Source organism: Dendrobium catenatum, unplaced genomic scaffold, assembly GCF_001605985.2.
Source record: "Dendrobium catenatum unplaced genomic scaffold, ASM160598v2 fragScaff_scaffold_390, whole genome shotgun sequence".
Lineage (NCBI taxonomy): Eukaryota > Viridiplantae > Streptophyta > Magnoliopsida > Asparagales > Orchidaceae > Dendrobium > Dendrobium catenatum.
This window is the reverse complement of record NW_021318852.1, coordinates 3,022,916-3,032,854: the sequence shown is the minus strand read 5'-3', so window position 1 is coordinate 3,032,854 and position 9,939 is coordinate 3,022,916. Positions and strand designations below refer to the sequence as shown.

At 35.3% G+C, this 9,939-nt stretch overlaps 1 protein-coding gene across 1 annotated transcript; it reads left to right on the top strand.

Annotated features, from left to right (window-relative positions):
* The first annotated feature begins 1,894 nt into the window (after positions 1–1,894).
* On the top strand, positions 1,895–9,437 carry LOC110116481 (protein TORNADO 2). Its single transcript, XM_020850048.2, has 2 exons — positions 1,895–2,502; positions 9,056–9,437. Exons 1-2 carry the CDS (start codon positions 2,005–2,007, stop codon positions 9,371–9,373), a joined length of 816 nt encoding a protein of 271 aa, XP_020705707.1. The 5' UTR covers positions 1,895–2,004; the 3' UTR covers positions 9,374–9,437.
* Positions 9,438–9,939: the final 502 nt, after the last annotated feature.

Genomic DNA, 9,939 nt, shown 5'->3' with positions numbered 1-9,939 from the left:
AATCGAACCCCATTTTATGTGCTTCTGCGAAGGTAACAATCATTCTTCCTTTCGCGTGTTTTTTCAGATTGAGAGAGCAAAATAGCGTAGGTGAACAGTGCCACCTGCAAGTAAATGGCAGAAGATTTGGTGTTCGGCTGGAGCGACCGAGCGACGCCATACGCTAGTTTGATGTTCGGTTGGAGATGCTCTAAGTTTATTATGGTCATAAAATGAATGACATAGGCGTTAAGACGAACAAATAAAAAGACCAGTTTGTGTTTTGGCAGTTCAATTACTTATAGGACTTAGTGTTGTTTTTTACTTTTCATTGTATATTTATGTGCTATTTTTCATTAAACTATGCATATGTTGTTCTTTACATAAGTGTCGGTTGAACTATCTAAAATTCTTCTAAGAATTTCAGTGTAAATAGGAGAGATGAAATTGACCTTTACAAGTTTGTTATCTGATTGTTTGGAATTGAGGTGGATGGTTGTTGTTACCATGGGAGCTAGTTTGATTGTTTTGTTGGAAGCTACCATTGGAGTTTTGAAAATAACCACGCGGCGGCTTTTGGGATTAATTATTCTATGCGAATGCGGAACGTCGATCGTCCGGAGATCAACCAGAATGCACCATGTCACCCCTGCACTCGGTACCGTTGACTTGATGCATTCATGTTGATCTCCGAACAGCGTTCTTCGTCCGGTCTCCGCACAGAATAATTTCTCTTGGCTTTTGGAGAGAGCTGAGAGTACTATTTCTGGGATAACATGTTCGGGCAAGCTTTGGTTGGCGACTTTGGGTTTCTAAAATGGGAATCGCAGCTGTTTTGGTTAAGGTTGCGCTTATCTTCATAGTTGGTGTGATCTTGAATCCAATGGCTTTGTAACTTTTGACTCTAGCGGCTTCTATTACCTGCACCTCTGTTTACTTTGGCTTTCCAATAATTTTACTTGTTATGAGTTTCATCCTTGTTAATTTAGTCATCTAAGCGTCCTTCGGTTGAAGATAACAGTCGTGGACAGTTCTTTTGATTTTCTTTTTCTTTTTACTATTAAGTTTAGAAGGGTTTAATGATTATAAAAATATTCTACTTAGGCTCTTGCTTCCATATCTAGATGACCATGGCTCTTCATTTTCAACCCACAAACCTCTCCTGAATCATCCAAATGACAAACCAATTTGTTAGGGTACGACGAACCGAACACAAAAAGAATTAATAAATCACAATTTGCGAAACACAAACAAACATAGAAAATTTATGTGGAAAACCCAAAACTGGAAAAAACCACGAGGGAGGAGAATCACAACTGCACTGTAGAGAAAACAAAAGTTAGAGTACAAAAACGGCCCAAACCCTAAGCTCTTTACAACCTATAGGATAAAATTAGGGCATCGAAAAAATAAGCGGAATGCTAAAATTACCCTTACAATCAAAATTTATTCCAGAAGTGCTGGCCCGAAAAACCCCCGCAGGGGCAGCCGCGACCTTACCGGGCAGGTCGAATCCTACAAGGGAGCACTGCCCCCTTGGACTCCCGACACATCTGCCGAGTGAACAACAGTCAATGACATGAACAAATACGTACGAGTCGTACCAAATTCAAAGCAACTCCAACATAACTACATCATATATCCATGAGTGGCCTCATCATGACCCAATATCTTATTAAGGTCAAAGCTCTAGTCCACAACCCTAGCATAGTTGGCTAAAATCTCTGACTCAAAATGATTCAAAGTACCAATGCAAAATCCAAAGACAAGCTCACAAATATGAATATATGATTATATACACTCAATTTATGTGTGTAAATCTGAATGTCATAAACATATGGAAAGTTTGAAAAAGAAATTATCTTAGATGCCATTACAACTCAACCCAACAAAAAAAGCAAGGCATCTCTCTTTGCTTGGTATCAATCCTTTGCCCATCAAAATCTCCCAACGATACATAATATTCTCTCTGTCTCCATTATTAAATCACTCTCCTCCTCCTCCCCTTCACCCCCCAAGCAACCCATGGCCCTAAGCAACACTCTTATCGCCGGCATAAACTTCGCCGCCATGCTACTCTCAATCCCCATCATCGCCGCCGGCATCTGGCTAACCACACAGACTGACAACTCTTGCGTCAAGCTCCTCCAATGGCCGGTCATCGTTGCCGGCATCATTGTCCTCCTCATCGGTCTCACCGGCTTCGTCGGAGCCCTATGGCGTCTTCCCTCACTGCTACTCTTCTACCTAGTGGCCATGCTCCTGGTCATCCTCTTCCTCACAGCACTCGTGATATTTATTTTCGTGGTTACCGGTGGTGGGTCGGAACGAGCGGTTCCGAATCGGATTTATAAGGAATACCGGCTCGAGGATTATTCAGGCTGGCTGCGCCGGCGAGTGGAGAGTTCAGAGAAGTGGGACCGAATTCGAACATGTTTGAGCTCTACCAGTACTTGTTCGGAGCTCAACCAGACGTATCGCCTCGCACAAGATTTCTTTTATGCGAGCTTAACTCCTCTTCAAGTGAGTACTGCTTTTCTCCCATTATAAACGATAAAATTTTTCATAAATTTATATTTGATGTCTATTTTGATTTTCTCTTTATTTTATTTCGAGAATTATTTTTTAACAGAACATGAGCTTCCTAAGCACAATTCATTAGGACTAAATATTTCTCATATAAATTTTTGTCCACTTATAGGCGCTACCTAAAATATGAGATTTCCTCAACAGTTATTATTGACAGTTTTAAAACCGCACTATAAATTGATATAAGCAGCGGTAAAAACCGCTACTAAAATTGAATTTTTCATAACTCTTTTTATAGAGGCGGTTTGCAAAACGCCCCAAACCTTTCACAATTTCTAAATCACTAATATCTCCACTTTGCCTCTCGTGCTCATGCTCGTGCCCTAGCTCCTGCTCGACATCCCGTGTCCGTCTGGCCCAAGGCAAGAAAGCAACATGAATTGGGCGGCACACATGATATTGTTGCTAAACCCTTTATAGCTAATACAAATATAGTGGATTTGCAGCAATTTTTAATCTGCTGCAAATAAATTAGTAGGTGTTTAAATCACTGTAATAGACTATCAAAAGTGCAGTGAAAACCTAATTTATTAATAGATCAAACTAGATTGCTTAATTTTTGAAACTTTTACAAATATGAATTTTACAATGTACATTCATTCGAGATATTAGAGTTAATTTTTTCTTGAATTATTAGTAAACCATCGTGAAATAATTGAAAATTGAAACGAACAATAAATTGGCATGAATATATGTTGATGCTACACTCGTTCTTTTTAACCAAATTACACCACACAAAAGATTAAACATATATATATAAATTTGATGATCATCCAATTTAATAATAAACTTAGGATTTGTTTGGCACAACTTTTTTAATGATTTTTAAAATAAAAGAAAAAAAAATCTCTTGAATTTAATTTAAAATCAACCAAAATATTATAAGTATTTCAAATACCTAAAATGAATTAAAATACTCCTAAACTTTAGACATTTGAAATCAAACAAACCTTAAATATAAATTTATAAAATATTTTTCAATTACCAACAATTACCAAAAAAAAAAAAAAAACAACAACAAAAATAAGATTATCTATCCTTTTCACCAACATCCTTTTAGTCTTTTAGCCATACATTGATAGATTATAACTAATTTAGAGTCACTTAACAAAATATTATTGTTATGAAATTAGAATATTCATGGCTAATATTTATATGGAAATTTTTGCACTGACACAAATAAAAATAATTTAGAAATGACACTAAAAAATTGCTTGAATTATTAGTAAAACAATTTTTTTTTTGTATTTATCCATTGAATTGATCAAGTTTATGTGACTTAGGCTTCATTTGTGATAATTTTTTATTCTTTTTAAAGCAATTTTTTAATATAATATTATTTTTTTACTAAAATTTTTTTGCTAAAAAAATGCTTTAAGTTGTCCCAAATTAATAAAGCCTTATAGCTAGGCTTTTAACATTCCTAGATATTTGCTAGCTAACATCGACATGAGCTAATTAGGTGCTAGCAGTAATTTATATCCCAACGATATGTATGATCGGGGAAGGAAGTTCAATTTTGGAGGGTATGAAGCCTTTTGAGGAGGATTTTTTATTAAGTCCGGTGTCCTGACATAGCTCTACGTTCGGATGCCAATAACATGTCGTCATGTGCTCCTACACTTTACCGTTCGGCCCGACGACCTGACACGGACCGGAACCCGGTATTGCTATGTTCGTGTATTGCTAAGTATTGCTAGGTATTGCTTGACAATAAAGAGAAATACCGCTCTATCAAGAGCAATACCTAGCAATACCTAGAAAAACCGGGGTATTGCTTGGTATTACTCGGTATTGCTATGTATTGGTCGTGATAAAATGATATTTCTCGTTACCGAGCAATACCTAGCAATATCATGGTCTACACAAATCAGCCAATACATGGCAATACCGAGTCCGTGTCCGGGTCGGGTCGTCGGGCTGCACGGCAAAGAATAGGAGCACGTGGCACCATTTTACTGACGTTCGAACGTAGTGCTACGTCAGGACGCCGGATGTAATAAAAATTCTTTGAGGCAGCAACTAGATCTTGAAGTCGAAGAGGTAGAGCCGTAGAGGAGACAGATTTGATGAAATGTGCTTCTCCAAAGACTCTGGTATCTACAGAACCATAATATGTGACTTTATTATCAATATTAATTTTCATCCTATCAAATTAGGACGGATTAAAGAGGAGCATGAGAGAGTGTATGCCCATAAAAAATTTTAATATGCATTCATATATCATCATTGCATGTCAAAATATTTGTAATGATAAAATTAGATAGTTTGTTGTTTTAACATTGTATGATGATCTAACACATATAAAGATAAAATAGAAGTTGCATGTTAGTTTTATGCAGAACTTGAATGTGTCAATTAATTGAGTTGTATTATTATCTCATACATAAATATGTCAGTCGAGTTTATCGTAGGGTTGCAGGGGGGGAGCACTTTCCGTGCTTAGGGTTCAAAGGCCTCGGCCCCCAAGAAAAAAATTGCATACAAGCGTTGCAACACTGTTTGTTGGAACATTGAAATGCTCTAAGCTTGAGTTGGAGATAGAGAATGGAGCATTATGTCTCTCCAAACCTCCACGTCATGGCAATATAGACTGCAATGACAAAGAGTGGAGTGTCGCAACACTCTAGACCTTAGCACCGCGGCGTTGCGAGTTGGATTGAGTAGTTTTCTTCTCTCTTTTTCTTGTTTCACTTGAAAGATTGCATCATTTGTGCATTGAATATCATTTACTAATCTGTTTTTAGTGGAGAACAAAAAGAGACAGGGAGAGAGTGTGGGAAAAGAGAGTACGTACAAATTTGCCAATGAAAGTTCTACCCTAAATAGAGAGTTTGACTCCACACAATCTCAACTATAGCGACCGCTGATAATGCCATGCACAAGTCAGGCTCAAAGACCGGTTGACGCCACCTACTTATCCTCACTAAAGTTTGTGTTGGCCATGAAGTTTGCCCATTAATTTTAGAATATAAAAAAACAGTGATAAGTATAATTATTATGAGAACGTACGACCTGAAGAACATTTCGAGCTAAAACTTTTTATTTTTTAATTTCATAATAAAACAAGCTAAAGAGATTAGCTTAGTTAATAAATATACTTAATTTCATGCATGGGCATGCAAAATAATGATGGGATCTCTAATGCATTAAGTATTGATATAATCCTACCTATGATGGAGTTTTGTCTAGGTCGCAATGTGTTGGTTTCCAAGTGAGGGGCTCATGAATTTTCTTATTTACACTAAATTATGATTAAATTTATTGTGTTAGAAATCCATGATGATAAAGAGTGATTTTTGCATATTAACTTTTCGCAGAGATCTAACGCATATAATAAAAAAAAATATAGCATGCATATACATCCTTTTTAAGTGAAAACTCTTAAAAGAGAAAAAAGCATAAGGCTTGACTCATATAAAATGAGTTATTATTTAGATATGTTACAAACTGATGCTCTTCACCTAAATTAGAGAAGACAAGGCCATGTACAATTGTGTCATTTTGTAAATGTGAGGAATAATGTTGAAGATGTAATAATAGTTAAATGAAGTTAGTTGGACGATGATGGTCTAACTATGATAGTGAAGTGACAATGGTTGGAATGTGACGGTTGAATGATGGAAATTAAGGGACAATGATCGATAGTTTGATGAAGTCAGTCGAGCGAGAGGTTGTACAATAGTAGACAGATGATTGAAATCATAATATGGTGGTTGGATATTTGTAGTCAAGCAATAGTGATCGGTGATCAAATGATGACAGTCGAGTGATGACAATGACTGACAATAATCTTTAGCATTGAACGTCAAATATAACTCTTAAGAGTTATTTCATATCCCCAAGCTCTCTCTCATATCTTGTCTGTCCCCTTCATGTTGTTTATTTAAAATACTTTTAAAATACTTTTAAACTCAAAATTTTCAAAAATTTAACGAAAACTCAATAACATTACATAACTGTTGGCTCATATCAAATCTTTTGATGATAGATTATTTATCTAATATTTAAATGCTAATTAGCTTCAAAATCTAATGATCTTGAATTTGTTGGATTTTTCATTAAGTCTCTTGTTTTGACCTTAAACATATATGATTCATATATAATTTTGTTCTCCGTGGTTGATTTAGAGACCATATGGGATCCAAGCAACATAATTTTAAATAGTTTTAAATATTCAAATGAGTAGTTTTTTATATCATAATTAAAAATTTAATAATTATCAAATTTATTTTAAGATACATGAAATAAATTTTTAACTTTTGATCTAAAATAAATTCCACTTATTTCAACTGAAATTTTTATTCTGAGAAATTTCAGTCAAAATGTCCAATAATAATTTTACTGATACTTTGTTACATGAAAATTATTTAGCAAATCTTATTATATATATCTTATTATATATATTAATTAGGAGCAGTAAATTACTAAATTTAGTCACAATTTGATTTTGTTTTAATAACGAAATAAGCATAAAAAATGCCTACTTGCCAAACAGAAGTCGGACTAGAATTTGCTTTCACAGGTGGGCTAGACCTACACGGAACAAGCCTATTTAGCAAAAAATTATAGGCCGTACTAATATGGAAATATTGGGCTGGGCTTTAATGAATCTTTAACTTCCACTGATTTTAATTAGAGATTTTCTTTCTAAGGAGATATAATTATATATTTATATCTAAGCTCAATCCACGTTAGAATTTTTAAATGTACTGCTTTTTTTTTTCTAAATTGTACATTATGTGATTAAATAAAAATTTATAACATTAAGATAATGTTGATTTAAAAGTTCTTCATTAAATTATATTTATTTTTCTTAAATTTGTGATTGTACATAAACCTAACTATTAATATTCATAATCTTTTAAGAAAATGTAAAGGGCTAAAACTATAATAAAGATGTTATTTTTTAGACATTATTCTTTACTAAAATTTGATTGAATATTAGTGCATGGATGGCTTTTTAGGTTAATGATTTATGAGTACTTTAAAATAAAATTTTAGTAGTAATTATTTTGTGTGTCTTGTATTTACTATTGTTGTATTCCGACCTAATGATATTTTGATTCTTCAACTATAGAATTAGGGGTGTCAAAAGTTGACAAAACTCAAAATTTGACTTTGACTCGACCTAGAAAAATCTGGGATCTTGTCAACCCGTTTGTAAAATTGGTCATGTCCGGATTTGAATTTTTGACTTATATGAAAAATGGGTTTGAATTCAGGTTGACCCAAAAACCCGCGGGTCAACTTAGCTAACCCTGTTAACTCGCGTAGTGACCCTCGTCTCCGCCTAGCCTAGTCGCCACGGATGGCATATCCGCACCTGTGGCCTCACCGAACACTAGCTACGTTCACCCAGCCCACATAAGTGTGATTGTGCACAACCTCCTACGTACGCCCAGGTGCCAGACTGCATCACTCTATCATTCCGACGACGTTCAGGCGGTATGCGCTCAACCTCGACCTCGCCTCACCCAAGCCCTACGTACTCAGCCCAGTCGCCATTCACATTCGCCCACGGCGCGTTGACGCCCAACTGCCCAAGCCCAAGATGACGAGACCTATCAACTGCGCACGCGGGTTTGCGAATCCGGCCAGGTCAACCAGGCAACCCATACGGGTCGGTTCGGGTTTGAAATCCTGACCCATTTAGCTAAACGGGTCAGATTCGAGTCAACTCATTTGTGCCCGGGTCAAGTCGGGTTCGACCCGAACCTGACCCGTACCCGTTGATCTAAATTGACACCCCCTATATGTAATTATATAGATACGAGTTAGTGGTGGAATTAAAATTTAAAATAAATTCTTTCAATTTAAAATAAAATCATATGAAAGAATTTATCTTAAATTTTGAAATATAAAGATTAAAAGATAACATTTTTACTGTATATAAATACTTTTCTTAAAAATGAAAAGAATATTATTGTTGAAAAGATAAAGTCAAGGATAAGATAAATTAGCTAGAGCTAAAACTTCAATAAAAGATTGTATCTTAATGGTCATAGGAGTAATCATCAAATTTCTCAATAATTTAAGATGAAGGCTAAAACAAAAAGAAGATTTATATCTGAAATGTTTGTAGTGGAAGAAGGATATTGGTAGGTCTTCGACCAGGTTAATTGTTTTTCTGTTTTTCTTTTGGCATTTATGTCAATTAAGATAAATTCATATGCGGGCTGTCCGACTCCAAATTCAAGACATCTTAGTTGATAGTCAAGCTCCTAACCAATAGATCAAAATTAGCTATATATTTTTATGCTATTCACTCTATTATGTTGGTTAACCTTAAATGCAGTCATAACATAATCATATATTATTTGCAAAAACTTCTAAGGACAATCACAGCACCATCTTTTTCAAATGGTATCATCTTCAATGAAATTCCTTCAGAACAAACAAGTTTTAAGATCTCATATCAACTTGTCAATTCCCCAAAATATATCAAACGCTTAATGTGCTAATCCTCTACATTTAATTTGCTCAGTCAGGATGCTGCAAGCCACCGACAGACTGTGGATACACATTCGTCAATCCAACATATTGGATTAGCCCAATAAACCCAAAGATAGAAGGCGATTGCATGCAGTGGAGCAATGATCAGACGCAACTCTGCTACGCTTGCGATTCCTGCAAGGCCGGTCTCCTCGCCAACCTAAGCCGGGAATGGAGACGAGCCGATCTCATCCTTCTCCTCGCCCTCGTTGCCCTTATCTTCATATACGTTGCAGGCTGCTTTGCCTTCCGGGCATCCAAGACCGACAAACTCTTCTCCCAGTACAAGCAAGGCTACTACAATTCATGATCGACGCATATATATATTGCTGTTTCGAAAATGAATGAAATCTAACTGAAGTTCTCACGTTGAAGAAGTTGTCGATCGTGTAATATTTATTGTAGTTTCTATATTGGTGGTAGCATATATAGTATTAAAATCTTTTCTATTTATAAAATTAATATTCTTTTAGAATTATCGAATTTATATATTTTTTGTGTGTCATAATTAAGAGAGATTTATTCTGTGCAGGTATCGGATTATTCGGAGACGAATTAGAGCGAGCCATATCACCCTGTATATAGCCGTACTACACAATAAAAGGGTGATGTAGCGCGCTATGATTCGACTCTGGACTGCATCAGATGTTCTTATAGAATAATTTTTCAATAATTAAGCAGGCTTGCACAAAATAAGAGTTATAAATTATTATATTTTGATGAGAATTAAAAAAAACTAGATATGAAGTACTGTTGTTAGAGCTTTAACTATAGCAAAACTTTGGATTTTCTACATAGAATTAGCTCCTTCTACAAATATATGAATTTATATATATATAGTGACGATCAAATTTCTCACTGGAAATTTTTTAATTA